This window comes from Augochlora pura, chromosome 3 (genome assembly GCF_028453695.1).
Source record: "Augochlora pura isolate Apur16 chromosome 3, APUR_v2.2.1, whole genome shotgun sequence".
Taxonomy (NCBI): domain Eukaryota; kingdom Metazoa; phylum Arthropoda; class Insecta; order Hymenoptera; family Halictidae; genus Augochlora; species Augochlora pura.
In genome coordinates this window covers 2562363-2581378 of record NC_135774.1, presented here as the reverse complement: position 1 = coordinate 2581378, position 19016 = coordinate 2562363, and the positions used below count along the sequence as shown (strand labels likewise).

The 19016-nt window shown below is 47.4% G+C and overlaps 1 protein-coding gene across 1 annotated transcript in view; it reads right to left on the bottom strand.

Annotated features, from left to right (window-relative positions):
• Tn (tripartite motif containing protein thin) overlaps window positions 1–19016 on the bottom strand; it is an 81735-nt gene that overhangs the window by 13693 nt on the left and 49026 nt on the right. The window contains 7 exon segments of the mRNA XM_078196859.1: window positions 55–210; window positions 2684–2993; window positions 4029–4297; window positions 6358–6578; window positions 9202–9520; window positions 13990–14268; window positions 17430–17779. Of these exon segments, the coding sequence (XP_078052985.1) occupies window positions 55–210; window positions 2684–2993; window positions 4029–4297; window positions 6358–6578; window positions 9202–9520; window positions 13990–14268; window positions 17430–17779 (1904 nt within the window).

Sequence of the window (19016 nt, the reverse complement as noted above, 5' to 3'; positions counted from 1 at the left end):
GAACTGGCCTGATGATCAGCAGTCTGACGACCGTGCGCTACGTGTGCTACGAACCTGCTGGTGTAGCCGGCCGGCGTGGCCAGCGTCGCGACGCCGCCGCCACCGCCGCCGCCGCCGCCCGTTCCGCTCGTCGTAGACGCCGACGTAGCCGTGGTCGTCGTCGGGCTCGTGTTCACCGAATGCGCGGGACTCCCTCTCGGCGACGTATACCTGGGACACGAGTGATATCGCTCGATATTCTGGTTCCAATCACCTTGACTCGCGGTGCTGCCCGAACCCCCCCGACCGTCTCTCGACTTCTCGATCACAAGCGTCGCGGAGACGACTGTCCTGGACAAGGCCCTGCTCGCCTCTCCGGAGACACTTTATCCCCGTGTATCGTTGCGAGAGAAGGAAATTTCTTATCCGCTTCGATTACGGTTCGCGTTTCTGCCCCGTATCGATCCTAACACCGTTGTCTCTTTTGCCTCGACGCAAGGACTGTGTCACCGGGGTTATGCCAGGTCGATTTTACAGGCCTCTTCCACGTAGAAATACCGATTTATCGTGTGACAAAGTGGACGATCATTAACCCTTTGGCTACGGCAGACTTTGACACGCATCGGCCGTATACGGTACGATACCAATTCACTCGCGACGTCCACTGGGTACGGCGAAGTCTTTCGTTAGACACGCATTTCTGAAGAGTTATATTAAAATATTCAAAACACCGAATTCTATTACATTAGATCAATATTACTTGAAGTGAATATTAATTTTAAGTTTTTTTTTTTTATAATATTTAATAATGAAATTTAATAATAAACGGGCGAAACAGGCGAAATTTGATCTGGACGCCTATTGGCGCCTACAGTACCAGGAAGCCAACATGTGTCGGGCGCCAATAGGCGCCAACAGTAGTCAAAGGGTTAATAACGCGACCATGCCAGGAACCTCGAGAATTTAACGAAATTTTAGCATAATTCCTTCAATTAAATTAACATTGCAAGGCGAACTTATATGACATCATTACTTCAATATTCGTACTTTTTTCCAATCTTAATCAAATTAAAAAATTATATCGTCCAATGGTGTGATAATTAAGACAACGGTCTTGGAACCCGACACGTGAATCCAAATAGGAACCATAACCGAGGCGAACAAGTTTCACAGTTCCTCGCAGCAGTTACCTGCGAGAAAAAGTTCTCCGTTCCTCGAGGACCGGAATCGATATTGCGACAGTCCTTCGAGCCCTGCCTATCTCGGCCAACGACGCCGCGGACATTCAGAGAAGATTCCCGGTTCCCGCTCGGGCGATCACCCTAAGCGACCGACGAACTGTTCGGTTTTTTTAGAGAAAGGTCTCGAGCACGGCTCGGAGCGATGCTCGCCCACCGATGCCTCTCGTCGCCCGTTTCGTTCACGGTATTGATTTTCGTTACCTCCGGCTTGTTGCATCACGCTCGTTATTTATTAAGAGAGTAAGAGAGATAGAGAGAGAGAGAGAGAGAGTAAGAATAAGAGAGAGGGGGGAATAGTCTCCACGGGATACACGCGAGAACGTTGTCGGCTCCGGAGCCGTCGGAAATTCGACGGGTGCCCGGAGCATGAGCTCGCATACGTCGAAGAAGTATTATAACATGGTTCGCATCGAAAATCTCTCACTCCTGCGGACCTGGCGAGAGATTTTCGAGGGCTGCTAACTTCCCAATCGTCGAATTTTCATTTCATAAGGTTTCTCAATGTGGCACTGATTTACAGTATCGCCACCTGCTGTGTAATATTTTTGAAGCCTCGCAAGCACACTGCGAATCTTTTTGTAGAATAAATATCGTCTGCGTCAATTGCAATACGCAAGAGTAAAGCGCAATCTTTTAATTATCTCTTAAATTATTTTCTCACTTAATAACTCACTTAATAATATAACTCACTTAAATAATTTCAGTGAGTTATAACACATGGTAACTTTTAGTTCGTTTTAAGCTATTCTGTGTTTCATCTATTCACTTTTCCAATAGAACATTTTTCTATAAATTCGCAGTGTACTCGCGAGGCAAAGGTTCGTAGAAATCACAGTTGCAGATATGCAACAGGGCGAGGTTCTGAATGAGAGATTTTCGCAGCTGGAACTTCACTGTGCCAAGGATAGTTCTCACTATTGTCTTGGACAAGCCCTTAGGGGCAGCTTAGTCTTCATGTGTAACAACTTCGATTTCTAAACAACGTTAAACCTATAGAGATGTTTCACAATTGTCAACCAATTTCTTAGCATTATAATAAAAATGAATTATATAATAATAATATAAATGCGTTATAATAAATGTGGAGAATTCTATGCTATAAACCGCGTAATACTTTTCTAATTAAAACACGAAGTACTCATTATCAACCTTTAAACTTCTAAGAAGATCAGAGACTTTTGATCAATAAAACTAGTCGGTAAAAATTTACCACAGCAACTACAATTTAAACCTTAGATTATAAAAATCTTAATAATGTTTAGTTCGTTCCATGTACGCTGCAATAAAAATTATTATCAAGCTTTACTTTCTAGGATAAAATACCCTTTTGCGAAAAAATGACTGCAGTTGCAGTGAATGCAGTGAATGAAGTGAATGCAGTTGCAGCATAAAATAGTGAGAACACACCTTCGCCGGCGAAGACGAGTCGACTGACCAAAGACACCGAAAAAAGGGATACTTGCCTGGTCGAAGGCGAGTCCTCCTTGCTGCCCCGTCTCGCCTCGGCGCTCCTGGCTAGCAGCGGACCGATGTCCGTCCGCGCCATGGCCTGCTCGCTCCTCTGACGGTCCTGTGCCGTCGCCGCCGTCGTCGTGGACGCGTTCGTCGCCGGATGGGCATCGTTCTCCGATTCCTCCTCGGTCTCGGACTCCGTCTCCTCCGAGGAGCTGCTCGTCTCCTCGTCCTCGTCCTCCTCCTCCTCCTTCTTCTTGTTCGTGGTCTCCTCCCGCGTCGGTGGCGTCTGCGTGGGCGGCGGCGGTGGTGCACGGTTACCTGGGACGGCAAACCAAAAAACGACCTCTCGGTACACGCTCGGATAAGGCGTCGCAGCCGTCGCTGCACAAATCGTTTCCCGATCGAACGCTCCCCGCGTGTAATTAGGCCAATCCGAAGTTCCCGGGCCCGTTTTGTTCGGGCGGAGGTACGCCCGAGCGTCGACGATTTACTCGCGGATAACAAGGCCGCCCGCGAACCTGACTGACGCGGCTTCGACGAATCGTTACGAGTTTGCAGGGTGTTTTGGGAAAGCAGACTTTGAAGCACTGTGTTTGACGTTTTATCATTAGGTCTACGGAACCCATTATAATTGTTTAATTTATTTATTCGGATGGCAGCGATATGTTCACGAGTGATTTATTTAATATATTACTTGTCGTAAAAGTTACAATAGAACTCGCTTTAAGCTAATTTAAGCTAATAATTTAATTAAGCTAGAGTTGCCTTTAGCGTTCTGTGAACCCGCTGTTGAGACATTTTTTACTCTGCCTATCGATGAGATTTAATAGTGGCTGCTTAACATGCAGTACCATATCCCGGATTTCATGCACCATTAGCAAAATAGACTAGATTGAATGCAACGATATTAGAACACTTTCAGAATATTTTTACACTACACAGATGCTACCGAAATTAATGATAATAATCGCAGTGTAGAAATCACGGTCAACTTCCTTTCAACTCGCGTTATTCTTGAAACGTCTCAGCATTGAATTAATACAGCGATCCACATCAATTTCTATTGAATAAATAATATAAAAAACGCGTATATTTGTATAGTTTCTATTGAATAAATAATATAAAACGCGTCTTATATATTGAATAGCGTCAAATAAAATTGTATTCTTTAGCCTTAAATAAAATTTTATTTTTTAGCGTTAAATAAAATTGTATGCTTTAGCATTAAATAAAATTGTATTTTTTAGCGTTAAATAAAATTGCATCCCGTAATCTTTATCTTTCGTCCGAACGAAACGTCGTCTTTTAGCTAAAGGATCGAGCGATAGGGGGCGAGTTGGTTTTTTTGGTCACCTGTGCCTAAAAAACGGCTCTGGAAGGATCGTGACGCGGGCGATGCGGTCCCGGGATCCTTGGAGGGCGTCGATCCGACTTGTGCTTGCGGTGCAGCGGTCGTCGCGTTCGACGACGGCGCCCTCGCCAAGTATTTCTGCTTCATTTCCTCGGCGGTGAATGGCGCGCCGGTGCTGCGGATTCCTGATCCGCCGGAGCTCTCCGAGCCCGTGCTCGAGTCTGATGAAGCGCTCCTCGCCGCCGGGGCATGGGTATCCGTCGAAGTTCGCCTGCCGGAGCAACGATATTTCAATTAACGACTTCCACGGGCCGGAACACACACGGCGCCGCGTATTCGACGCGCCGCAATTTGCGAGACCGCGCGGCATCGCGGATCGCGGCCGCATCCCTTTCGCGCGTCGTTGATTCTTGGGATCCCTCTGTCTCGCGGCGACACCTGTTCCAACCCGCAGATGTAGCATACGTTGCGCCCTGATTTCGCGCAGACAACCCTTTTGCCTAGCAAACGCGTTCTATGGATACATTTTGTTCGGTGGAGAGAGAATTTTATGTTTTATTGAGATGCACATGTTTTATGGGAAATTGAAAATAAGCGACAGTCGGTGAGAATTTTCTGTCAGTTTAGAAGGGGCTTTTCTATGCTATAGGAAAAATGGCTGACAAGATTAACTATGAAGGAAACGTTTTATACTTTCATTATGTCATAGAAGAATTATTTTCAGTACCAACTATCTATATTTTATAAAAGAAAAAGTAACATTCGCATCTATTATTATTATTAATTATTATTGCTGCTATTAAAGGACGTTTCAACCAGCTCCGCCATTTGATCTCGCCGAATTTGTTGCCGCAATTTTCGCGCGCGTAGCGGCAACTCCGAACGAGAATCGGGGCCGAGCGCACCGGACCGAAAATTCGGCTGCTTTTATTTCACTTCCGACTATTAGGATCCTATCTCGTTAAAACGTGCCGCCACATAGCGCGACAAAACCCATAAAAATTCCCCGGGGCGGAAAATTCGTCGCGATTGAGAAAGAGCGGAGTGGGGCGGAGTGGCGGCGACGCGAAAAAGCTGGACTGTTTAAACTTTTACGAGTGCCACGAGCAAATTTGCATTTCGAGGAGGAATCGCGCCTATCGAGCATTCCACCGGGCCGTTTCGGAAGAGTAATCTTTGTTCTATCGCGTGCCGGCGGAGTCTGAAAAATGCGTCGAACGTTTTTGGATCCCGTGTGGAGAGCCGCGAGATGTTTTAGAAGCGCGAGACAATTTTAAAGGCACGAGACAATTTTAAAGGCACGAGACAATTTTAAAGGCGCGAGACAATTTTAAAGGCACGAGACAATTTTAAAGGCACGAGACAATTTTAAAGGAGCGAGACAATTTTAAAGGCACGAGACAATTTTAAAGGCGCGAGACAATTTTAAAGGCGCGAGATGTTTTAAAGGGTTGAGGGGGACGGTTTTCGGGTGTCCACGGAGGCGGTTATCGATTCCGCAATTAAAACGTAATGGCGCATCACGAGGCTGGATTGAATGCCGAGGAAGTTGGCCGCGGGATCGGAACGATCCGTTTCCAAGCGAACGAGCATAAATCAGGCTGTCTGACTAGTGCCCTCCACTACTACTGGAAAACGCGGATGGAACCGAGGGCCGCGAGGGAACTCGATGTTAACGCCGGTACAGCTGAATCTGATCAGAACTGCGCGTTCCTATGGCGAGTTACGGGGGGTGCCTAGTTTATCACGGCTACCTCGCTGATTTTATGACGTGTATTTATAATGCTTTGTGCAATCACCGGTTCGTGCACCGGCTGCTGACGATTCCAGGCAGATGTGGGATTTATTTCGTTCGGGCTGGATGCTGGATCAATTCGCGGGTCTGTTAACCAGCTAGCTGATGCGATCTCTTACGAATCTATATAGTTATACAGATTAAATACTGAAGTATAAATAATGAAGTAAAAAAATAAATAATGAAGTATATAATTGAACAAGGAAGTTAGATTAAACGAGAGACAGCAAGTTATACAGATTAAATACTGTCCTAATGAAGTATATAATTGAATAAGGAAGTTTTATTAGGCGAAAGACGATTATCTAATCGAGTCGAGGATGTCAAATTCATCTGAAACAATTGCCAAATTTTTAATTAAAAATTGAGGAATTCTAGCACTTTGGGACGTCGATGATCTAACCATAAAATAGCAAATTGTGTTTGGTAAAAACTGCGATCGAGTTGAGGGTGTCAGAACTTCTCTGAAACAGGTGTCACGTGTGCGATTAGAAACAGAGGGACCCCGACGTTTGGGGATAGAAAGTAAACGGTACCTGGCAGTCATCGGTCTTCGGGCTGGTTCCTCCTGTTCCCTTTCCGTGGGTGGCTCCCTCGCAGGTGGATGGGCCAGCGCAGGTGTGGTCGCGGGCGATCGCTCCTCGACGGTCTCGGTGGTGGGCGCGGTCGCGGTTTTGTTCTGCTTTTTGATCCTGGTGATCTCGTCGTCCTCGCTGGCCTGCCTCGCCATCGCGGTCGGTACCTTTCTGACCTGTACCTACGCGATAAACAGAATTATTTAGCACTGCTGACGGCGGCGCACCCTCCGCGGAAAACGTTCCCGGTTAAACGTCCCGCGCGGCCGCGCGTTTGTTTTTCGGCCGCGGGACACGCTCCCGGCTGAATTATTCAGCCGGGCGATTACGCGCCTGTAAATACGCCCGCGAACTCTTCCCGCGTGCGGTAGCTCGCGTATGGAGACCTGATCGCCCATAATGAGAAACTCCGTTCGTTTTATCCTTTTCCGGCACGCGAAAAACGCGCACAGGGAAATTAAACGACGACGTTCCCGCCGCTCTCTCTGATGGGATTCGGGCCTCGACGAAGCTGTGTCTTCCGAACAGTAAAGGTGGCGCGTTAGCCCTCGCCGGGAGATGCGGTCGCGAAAGCCAGCGTAGCCGAACAAAGTAGCCGGAAAGCAACAAGTACAGTTTCGTTCGGTGTACTCGCGGCGGAACTGCAGCCCTCATGCTTGCCATTCGAGAGATCGTGTTCGGGACGGAGAAAGGGGGTGGTTCTCTCGCGGATGTTCTCCGAGAAGGAAATACGAGCATTTAGGAGAGAAATAATTGTATTCGTGTATTCTTTCGTTTATATAACAACAGGATCGCACTTCGGTACAAAAGCAAATGTAGTGTCTACACACTTTGATTCATCCACTCGCCTCTTCAATTATTTACATATGTATGAGCCCAGAGATCAAGCACACCTTCCACATTGCATCTCTCTCTCTCTCTCTCTCTCTCTCTCGCTCTCTCGTTTTCTCTTACACTGTCCATCGATATCCCGTAAGGTATCGAAATCATTTCAAGTGTCGTCCTCACGGAAGATTTACGCCCTCTACGTGTCCATACGTCGGGCCGTCATGCATCTATGTACACATGATTTTTTACGGCGGCTGTGTAGCAACCGTGGGAGGCAGGATATCCCGTTGGCCGCACGCGCGTTCACCGATCAAAAATTTATTCGTTTGCTCGTGGATCGCGTCCAGGACGTATCTATACCGAGATACACGGAGGATCGCTCTGCCCCGGTCGTGCCCGCTCTCCCCGGTCCTGCGAAGCTGCCCGTAATAAGGGAATCCCTGGGAAATATTCACCGAGCGGGGTCGGATCACTGTCAAAAACAAATACGGGCCGTGTGAATTCGACAGAGCTACTCCATTCGTACGTGATCGTTATTTAGTCGCGCAACTTTTATTTCTAACGCGGCGCGGCGGGACACCGATACTTGTGGTGCTCTCGAGGAGAGATGTACACTGGCGCTCAAAAGTGTCGCCGGTGCGTACCTTTCTCGTTGTCCTTTCGAGAAACATCGCTCAACGACGCGATCTTCTCTAATCTATAATTCAATGCAAGGCTGTTGCACTGTGCAACATAGTAAATCGCCTCGTAATCGCATCCTGACGCATCCAAATAAATTGTAAGAAAATCAGACGAAAGATAATGTTCCCTCACATTTCGATGTTTTATGATCTAGACAGCGGATTTTATGTAAAATAAAAATTGTCCTCATTATTCGCAAGATATAAGGCTTTGCAGTACTTCATGAAATGTTTTAATTCTCTAGATATTTTCATATTGATCATTTTTGTCGGAAATTCATAAAATCCGCGGTCTAGCTTTTACTATTAATATAAGTAAAAAGTCACGAGCCTGTTAATAAATAAATAAATAATAATATAAAGTCTTCTATGTATCTCTTGCTAATGTACTATGGTCTAAATCTTAGGTGAGCACATGTCTACAGCTATCGAAACTACATTAGAACCTCTATTACTTGAAATTCTACCTAAACTCGCGATTATTCGCTTCACAAATAGCTCGACCTAAGGCGATCCTTGCATTTTAAAAATCATTGAACTCCTGAATGCACCACTTGGTTATCCAACCTTTCTATTTCATGAATCAGAGAGCTCCAAATCGCTCCACAAAACGACAGCGCTACGCTACTAATCATCCTAAAGTAATATCACTAATTCGTACGTCCACGCATCCGCAGATCAACGATTCGGCCTGAAGATACGTCAGACCCTGGTCCGAGAATAGCGGAAACCGTCCGCATCAGAGTCGCGCGCCGTCCGCAGCGGCGACACGCGTTTAATAATCCAGGCGTACGCGCTTGCGGAGTCTTTCGAATAATTAAACGGCAGCTACGCGAGCTAGAGTTCATGTTTCAGCGGCGCACAATTAGCGGCGGCCGCGTTGGATCGCTGATTCCCTCGTCGGGAAACGGGGAAAACCCGGCGGGTCTACTTTTGAGCGACAGTGTAGGCTGTGTATATCGAGCCGGTCGCGATAACAATTCTCCGCGGGGGCCGAGATCCGGAGAACAATGCCGGCTGCGGGGACGGTTCGTTTAAATCGCGAAGATTCGACTGGTCGCGCGGCGGCGGGCCAATGTTGTGTCAAAAACCGTCGAACTTTTGACAGAAACGTTGCGGAATAATAGGAAAACAGAGGCAGGGTTGCCAGGGGGGTGGGGGAAGCCGATAACCGCTGTGAAAACTGTTCGAGCGGAAAAAGGCTTTTCGTTCCGGGGACGCGTTCCCCGGGGCGATCCGCTTTAGGGGGATGGACACCTTGAAGCTTTGAAAGATAAAGCGAAGAGTTTCAATTAACCTGAGGCTTCGGCTGGGTCTGTTGCACGGGATGCGGCGCGGGCTCTTCTTTCTTCCTCTTGCCGGCCCTCTCGTACTCCTGCAGCTTCCTCATCACCCGGGGCGAGTCGGTCAGCCGGAATATGCCGGACAAGGGGCCGCGGGCCGCGTCCTCGGTGTCCAGGACACGCTCCCGCATCCCCGTGGAGTCCTGCGCCGTCGACGTGAACCTGACCGTGGACCTCGTGTCGCCGTCGGAGTCGTCGCCGTCGCGGTGCCGCATGAAACGGCTCCGGTACCTCGACTTGTTACGCGGCACCTCGTACTCCGGCGCGTCGTAGCTGTGGATGTGATAACTTTAATTCAGGTGAGTTTACGCCGCGGTTCGGGGACCGTCGGGTGAAAGGATGAGTCGATGATCTTAGACCGTATTCAGCTATACGCGCGACTTGGTTGCCAGAAGGAAAGAAGAATCGTATGCTTGACGTCACATTGAACTCGATGTATAAGCTATGTTAATACGATATATAGTTTGCTTTTTAAGTCGGTGTAGAATGAACTGGACCCTTTTAGATTGACAGAAAAATTCTACTCAATTAGGGCAGTTTTAAAAAAATTATACCATTTACAAGCGTTCACTCAGCGATGTTCCAATCTTGAATTATTTCAATATCTGACAAAAACGAATTTGCGAAAATATTTAATTTTGAAAAATCAAATTTAATTAACCAAACAAGAAATATTCCATTTACTTAATAAATACCAAAACTAATAAAATATCGACTATCAGCCATTTTGAGTAAATCTCCTTTTTTTACTCCGCACCACAGTGAACCATCTTTTCCTGGTTCACCTTTTATCGAGCTCTCGGCTTTTCCGTGCACGCGCTATACACGTGCCGCGTCTATATAGCATATAGTGTCTATACGGTCTAAGATGAAGATGACGGCTACCAGGTTGGGTAATTGAACGTCGCATCGACGTATCGCGGCCGATTGAATCGCGTCTGTCGATTTATGGTCGGACGTTCGCCGGTTATGTTCGGAATCGACAGGCACCGCGATGCCGGTAACTTTGCATCGGCGACAGTGATTTAGGTGCTCCGCGACGTTCAATTAGGACAGCCTAAAGGATACGCTATGCTGTATTTATGGAGTTAGTAGTTGTCACTGAGTTAGTGGCGATGCTATGGCTGGCGAGCTAGTAGCGAAGCATTATTGCTCTTCAAGCTGACGACTGGGTTAGTCGATCCTCGCGATTCGAGGTCGAGAGGAGACCTGGTTCGGGCTGATTCCGGGGGAGGACTTTCGTTTAGTATGATTCATTTATTTCGAGTAGAATCGTAACATTTTCTTCAGACTATAAAAGAGAATACTTTAAAAAATTTGAATAGACGATTTCTTGCTTTCTATTAAAAAATTGTAGCAATTAATAATGAACATCCTTTTGAAAATTTTACTGTATTGAATATCCGCAAATCTAGTCAAATATTTGTTGCCTTAATCGACAGACTCTGAGTACAATTTTAATCTGAAAATGCTCCTCCAAAACGAAAGTTTTCTCTCAGAATCGATCAAATCGAGCTGCAATTTTCTGCAAGCCATTTTCGACATCACAGTTTCCTCACGAAAACACAGTTAACCCCCCCTCGAGATTAACACTTCGACTGCCATCCCAACACTCTCGAAAACTCCGTGAAATTAAAGTACATCGTCCAATTAAATCAAAATTAAATCGCCCAGCTATATTACATTAATACTTCCCAAATATTCTTATATTTCTTATATTCTAATAAAATTAAAAAGAAGAAATAAATTGCCTCGTTGCCAAAGGAATAATTCTGTCGTGGATGCGTGACGCGGCAATCAAAGTGTTAATCGCGGCGATAGTTAGACAGATAGTTACAGTACGAACAGAGAGAGAGAGAGAGAGAGGGAGACGAAGAGAGAGAGAGAGAGAGAGAGAGGGGAGACGAAGAGAGATCGGGAATCCCGGTGAATCGGGGCAATTTCGAAATTTCGTCGACGAAGATACCGAGTGGCTGGTCGTCTTCGAGACTTCGCGAGGAGTGGACGGACGAGAATTAGGAGGACGAGGAAGAGTGAGAAGTAGGAGGGGGTCGCAGATCCTGTAATACCGTTTCGCCGCTGTCACTAACAATCCCGGCGGAGTCCACTCGACTCGAGCCGGCCGAAAGCTGACTACAAAGCGACGAGGTTTCGGTCCCGCTAATCCCGCGCGACGGGTATCATCGGCGCGCGTTGTTATCGGCGAGGGGTAGAGGGGGGGGGGGGAGGTTCGAGCCACGATTCCCTAATTACCCATCGTCAAATCGAACGACATTTTTTCCCGGAGGATCGACAAAGGGTGGACGGTGTCGCTCGGCCGGCGGGAGGTCAAAGCCTCGGACGGTAATTCTACGTTGACAGCGGCCGCGTCGAAAGAGATAACGATTTTCCCCTGTTACGATTAATCCCTTTGCCGGGTGTCCCCCGTGATTTTACGGGAACTGGGTTATCTGCTTTTCAAGGCAGCGCGCGCGCGCGCACACGCGGCAATAGTCCCGTCGGATTTAGCCGAGTGTTGCTTAATTATCGCTTCGCAGACACCGGCCTGGATTTCTGTAATCGGAGAAAATCGTCGGCGCGTGTTCGTAGCACCTTACGCTTATGGGTGCTCGGTGATGAAGATGCGCTTAGTGATGAGTTATAGCCACTTTGGCATTAAATTAATCACTTTCTGTTCGACTCTATTTTTGACATGTATCGTTGTTTCGAGTTATTTGGAATATCGATAATATTTTCCACATACAAACAAAATGCAAATTATTTAAACAATACGTAGAGATCCTCCTCCACTTTCTATATGAACGACTGATTAAAATAGACAGATTTGTTCAGAAAGTTGCACCGCAAACGAGGCCAAATCTTTTTTAAAAGTACGAAAAGCCTGACGCTCTTTCACGAGCGTTCTCCTCTTTCTTTTGCATCTACTCTGCACCGCGATTGTATTTTCGTTGCATCGCAAATTTCCGCCCTTGATCACTCTGAAAGATGGTCCGCCCTCTAATCTCGCGTCCACGATTTCCCGAGCCGGCCAGAAATTTTTAATTTTCCCCGAGCCAGCGCTCCCGCGTCCTCCGCGGCCGGGTATAAATTAGGGGTGAAATGCGGCGCTGCCTGCCCGGCCCGCACGGCATCCGCCGTTTTCTTTGGCACGGTAAATCAAAGGGTGGTCCGTCCTGTAATCCGACGGACAAATAAGTCACGACAGAGCCGAGAGAGGGGGTGGAGACCGTCGCGGCAGCGAAAAAAAAACTTCTCGAAAGGGTTTCTCTCGCATGAATTGCGGTTTTCTTGCGTGCGGGGGCCCCGGTCTCGGTCGAGTAATTAACCGTAATTATCAGGAAGACCGGCGAATTGGTCGCGAGGGGGGAGACGTCGAGGGCGACTCGCGCGCTAGAAGGGGGGGGGGGCGGGTGGGGGCTGCGGTTTCTTGTTGCGGTATCGGGGACACGGGAGCGAGAGCCGACGCGGCCGTTTGCGCCCGTCGACTCCCGTTAATTACTGTTTATTACGCCAGAGAGGGGAGGGGCATTATATCAGAAGCTTTTCATTTACATTTTGACGAGGTGGCTTAATAAAACCGGCCGGTCGCGGCGGATCACACGGGAACCGGCCGGTAATTAAACTCGGACGCGCCTATTTCGGCCTCGAGGAAGTTCCGCGCGTTCACCGCCTCGCTCTCCGCTCAGCTCTCCGCCCGGCCCCACCGAAAAAGATACAGCCGGAGGAGAGAGAGAGAGAGAGAGAGAGATCCCGCCGTGTATTTATAACGCTCGCTAGAATAGATATGTGGGACATCCTGAAAAATGTATGCCCGTCACGGATCCCGTTTGGCGATTGTCCAAGCGATCCGCGCGCGTCCATGGTCAGACAAGTTTTTACCGGTCAGCCGGCTACGCTGAATTCCTTCCTCCTTGGGACACCCGCTGGACGGACTCTTTCGTCGCGACCTACTACTTTGCAAAAGCTGTCTCCACGTTCTTCGATGACAGTCTTTAGCTTTCTGCGATTTTTTAATCCTTAATTTTTTCTTGAACGAAAGACAATTTTTCCCGAGTTCTCATGAAGCTTTTGTATAGACGTTTCGCGAGCATCTGGATATTTTCAGTAACGTTCGACTATCTATTCTTCATCAGAGGACCTGCTCATAGTGAAATTTCCATCTTGCAAATTTCTCTATATATTAATTTATTTTTTTACGAAAACATTTCTCTAATATCAGGCTAGTTATTTCTAGTGCTCCGGTATTTCCAGCATTAATTACTGTCAACTGAAAATCGACTGTCTCAAGCCCGTAAAATAACGGAACATAGCACCTGTCGCAAAGCTGTATCAGAATAATTAAATGAGAATATCCAAATCGCCCGGTGAAAGACCGATCGCTGCCCCGGCAGATGCGCAAAACCTGTTCGGTAGCTCGTTTCGCTCATGAACGCGTAGCTTGCTCTTAGCCCACGAAAAGGGCCATAATCGGGGCGATACATTTCCCGGTAATCTCCCGGAATATTCGCATAATTCTCTTACCTCGCTTAACCGAGCCGGGCCGTAAGAACTTTAACGAGAATACTCTGCTGCTTTTATTTAGAAACGGCTGTTATGCAAAGGAGCTGCAGGTGGATGGAGGAGGCCGTAGAGTGGAAACTGCAGTTGGAAGTTTCCAGCCGCGATAGGTTCGCGGGAGGAAACACCTTTCGGTGCTGGAACGGGATTTCGTCGGACGAAAGCGTAAAAACGACGATAATTACTCGTATTCGGGCACGTATCGATTTCTCGCCAGCCGCTCCTCCTCTTGCTGCCTGTACTGCGAGGCGAGTCGGTGGTCGCTCTTGCTCCTCATGAGTCCCGGCGATCCTCCGGGCGGCACCAGGCTGCTGCTCGAGCTGCCCAGCAATCCTCCGCTGCCGGTCTCCGGCTTAATATTCAGCTCGCCGTAACCCGCCACGTGGAGGACCAGCTGGTTAGGGTCGTGCGCCATCACGAAACGCACACGACGACTGTAATCCCCGGCCTCGTACTCGAAGTTCCTGCAACACCGTTCGAAATTAACGCTCCACACATCGTGCTCGCGCCCGCGCCTCTCTTCTGCCGCGGGGAACACTCCTTTGGCACCTACTCAGCCGGAACTTTCACCCCGAACGCTATTTCCTATTCGGCGCTATAGACGCGCTCTGCTTCTAGCTACGTTGATTATTGTTCTCGGATTAGTTTGCGACCTCTCGGCTTGGAATCTTCGCGCGGAGTCTACGTATGCCGCATCGATTGCAGCCGTTCTGTTAACCCTTTGCGCTCGAGAGGCTTTGCTAAAAATTATTATACCACGAAGTAATATATAATGATTTATGTTCGAATGACTTTAAATCTGCTGTATGGATTTTATATACATTAAATGTAGAACCAAAATGGCTTCGAAAAGTTTCTTCAGTTATTAGAACAACCAGGTATTTTCTTAATAATCCTATCAACCTGCAAACGATAGCTTAGTATTTTCAAATCAAAGGCTCGGAAAGGAAGCATTGAATAAATTAAAAAAGTCACGCGTTTATCAATTCTGACAACAGTATTTCCAAGTACCTCCGACGTTCCACGTCTTCCAATTCGCAATGCACTAAAGCCTAACTTCCAACCCCTAACGCCCCCGAAAAAGGGCGCCATTTGTTCGAGGAAACTTCGTTACGGAAATGCGGCGAAACGTAAGAGAGCAGGGCCGAATGGATCTGCCCGTTCCGTTTGCCCTAAACGCGGCGAGGATTCCACAGAGGTTTCGATGCCCGAGGGTGGAGAAGCGCAGCCTTTATTTCTTCCACGGTAGATCGTTCCCGAGATCGCCGGCTCATTCGTTAGTTCGACGTCGCGGAGGAAAAAGACATTTTTCGAAGTTTCCCTGGGACGGTTCTTCCCCACCCCACCCCTCCCCCCTCCATAGGACGGGCACGATAGGCGAAACGGCCGGAGACAGGGGAGCGTTTAAAAACGAAAAGGGTCGGGGTTTTAGTATGCCGGCGTGTCGGGTGAAACCGGAGGGAGCAGGCGGAATTTTCGACAAGGCCGGGGATGAAAGGCTCCGCTCGCATTATGCGCCGCTCGGCGAGGATCGAGTGCAAAAGTTGACTCTGTCGTCCTCGGTCCTTTTCTCCGCGCGGCTTGCGAGACGACCGTAGGCGGCGCGGGACAGAGGAGAGGGGGTCGCCGCCCCGGCGCACACCTCGGGGAAGGAGGAAACTTTCGCGGAATATCGGAGAAGCAATTTGGAAAAGTGCGGCGCGCCACGTACCTGGGTACGATTGTTATAAAATTAGAGGAGAACTTTCATTATATTCCGACTGCGGTCCGCGCGCGCGCGCGCGTGCTCCCCCTCCTGAGAATACCGGCTTTTAGCTTGCCGATGGAACACGCGAGATTTATGGCGTTTCGCGGCACGGGGATGGCCCCGTGTAAGTGTCGCCATATATCCTGCAATCGTACAACGTATTAGCCGGTCCCGCGCCGTATTGCTTTTATCCCGATCGCGGGGCTCGTCGAGATTCTTCTCACGCGGTTAGTTTCCTGGACAATGAAACGTTCTACTTTGATGCTCGACGCCGATTTTCATCGCGATTTTTACTGCGTCGTTTCGGTCGTTGAACTTTAGCATCCGAGCGGCGTCTCCGAGGCGTCAGAGAAGGTAGAAACGCGTCACGTGAAATCGCGTGCGAGTCCGCTTGCTTCTGTTATTACTATGTTCCTACCTTTAACATTGCTGCAGCAATTTTGGCAAAAATTATATTTATATTAAAAGGCTGCGAATTAAAATATGCGAGTGTTGCGTGTGAAATGGAAATACCGTACGTCAGAAATTAAACAGTACCATTTCCTTCACAATTACAATAATTAGAACGTTTCAAATATTTTTAAGAAGAAAGCAAGACTGATATTTATTATATATCTAAATCGATCTTAAATCTGAAAATTTCATCAAAATCACTGAGACAAATAAAACCTGGATCGGAAAGAAAATATTGCACTTGTAATTGCAGTTAACCCTTTGCTATCAAATGGCGACTCTCCTGCGCCTCCAAAAATGATCATGCCACATTATAAAATAATCATCATCAAATTTACTAATATTTAAAAAATTGTTAAGAGCTATTACCTGTTACATAAATCATAAAAATTCAATTTTATAACGTATAAAATGCTCCAGGTTATATAAAATCGCAACACCGTAAGTCTGATGAAATATTTTGGATTTTCAGTTGAAATGGCTCCGACTGCAAAGGGTTAAAATAACTTTATCTTCGAAACGTTGTAAATCGATGACAAGGGAACATTCACGCTGGACAGATTTATCGCCAGGTATGAGGGCGACGAGCCGAACTCGCGGAAGTACGGCAACGGGGTTGAAACTTTTAGAAAATTAGGGTCGCGCGAGTGCCGTATCTCTCGATCGAGGAAGACGGCGGATACTGTTCCACGCGCGCGCGTTATTTCCAGGCTCGCGTTCCTCGAACTTAACGACGGCGACAACAAAGAGAACGTAATTAAAAGTAAGACCGGCCTGAAATTGAAGAGCGCGGGGAGGAGTTTGCCGATAATTAGAAGAAGCCAAGAAAGCAGGCAGACGGATAAATAGCGATCTAAATCCCGGGGACTGGTCCCCCGAGGACCCAGGCGATCGCGTTTCGAGAGATACCAGGTATCGGCGTGGAATTTGTTTTCTCATTGGCGTAGCCCCGGGGCATTCAGAAATAAAAGATTACGTCCGAGGAACGTGCTCCCCAGCTGAGTAATTCTGGAACGTGTATTACTTGCGTCTAGACTGTGGATTTCATGCATTTATGGAGAAAATGAGAATTTAATCCTTATAAATTTTAATTAAAGCAATTTGAACTTATTTTTATTTCGCATGAAGATCCACAGTCTACTTACGGCATGACCGGTGTCTGTAAACCATAGTTAGGCTATGTTATAGTATATCATAGACTAGTATATCATAGACTATAGTGTATCATGGGCTATTGTTGGAAAGATAATTTTCTGAAATTTTCTTATTTATCAGGCTTTTCAAAATTCTTGCAATTCCTTTCCGAAACTTGATCAAACTTCGTCGAACAAGTTTCAAACATTTCGATCGGATACAAACTCTTTTATCCAGTACTAAAAGGTTTAAGGGGTTGTCGGACGCGTACAGGACATTATGGGAACGAACCTGATGAATTCCACGGTCCGTAGGAACAGCTCCTTTGTGTCGAGGAGCTCGGAGTCGTCCCACGGCACGTTCTCGTTGATGTGAGCCTCCGCCAGGTCGCAGTTGCTCTGGATGTTCGCGATCTCCAATTCGAGATTCTCTTTGAGCTGAATCAGGCCCCTGAGCTCGGTGCTCAGGTATCGATCGACCTCGTTACGCAGATGTTCCGTACGGTCTTTCAAAGCCTTGCTCAGCCTCCGATAAATCTCGTCCACCTCTTCCGCGACCGAGGCGCAGTTTGTTTGCAGGCCGAGCGTGTTCTTCTCCACCAGCGCCAACGCGTCCTGCAGCCTGTGCAGCCCTCTGCGTATCTGCGAACAGGATTAACCGGCGATCCGTCGGTATCTTCCGCGGAAACCACCCCCCCCCCCCCCCTCGACTGTATCCCGTGCGCCCCTGCTAATTGCCTCGGTTCACCTACGCGCGCTTATACGGCGACCGTGCAGGATGATAAAAACGAAGCGAGAGCACGGGGATCGCGCGGGAGACGATGCTACGCTCGAAGGACGCTACGCTCGAAGGATCGCTTTCATAATTCATGCTTCGGTCGTGCTGCCTGACAGATATCGGGACCGGCATCGTGCTAATTGCTGGATGCACCTGTTGGCAGTGTCATGGAATGCACAGGGTGTTAGTAAATTGGTTAGAGTCGACAGAACGCGCACAGGACGTCGAAGTGGCGGCCAAAGTCGGCGAGCGGATTTCAGGAAGATTCCGCAGGGGTTGGTTTCAGTAGTATAGCTAAACCTGTGGTCAGACAGTAGCTCTAGAATGAAGACCGTGTATAAAATAAAATTTTAAATAATTAATAAGTGAATGGGCACGCTTCCATCTTTCTTAAGGACTCCTTCCGTAATTTTAAGGGACAGTGGGACTCTGAAAATTCATTTAAGTAGTCTACCGTCGCTCGTCGTCAGACAATTCTTGGAACAAGACTTCCGCACGAAGTCACGTTTTCAATCATTGACATCCGAAAGGACTTCGAACGAATGACCACTTTTGCCCTTTTCAAGCATTCCTTTTACGATTTTAAGAAGCAGCACGCTTCCAGGAGTTGGTTCCAGTAGTCTATCCACGGACATGGTCGGACAGAAATTCTTAAAAGAAGACCGACGTCTTTTTATCCATTAATATGGGATATTAGACATCGAGTGGACACTTTTGACAACCTTAATTATTCTCCTCTGAATTTAAAAAAAGAATTTTCTGCCAGGTGTTAATTTCAGTAGTTTAGCCCTATTTATACTCAGCCAAATTGACTTAACCCGTTAGCTGCGTACGACGAGTATACACGTCACAAGGAAACGGCGATTTTAAATCTTACAAGAAAAATACCTCTCTCCACGATCTAGGTTAAAATACTAATGAAACATATTCATAAATTTCGTACAGTTTAGGGTAATTCTAGAACAACTGTCGATAAAACTGTACTCATTGTGATCGATGAAACGCGTAAGAAAAATCTTCAAAATAAATCGATGCAGTTAAGTGGTTAAAATGAGACACGAATGCAAAGTTTTTCCTTTGACGATTAAAACAATAAAGAGA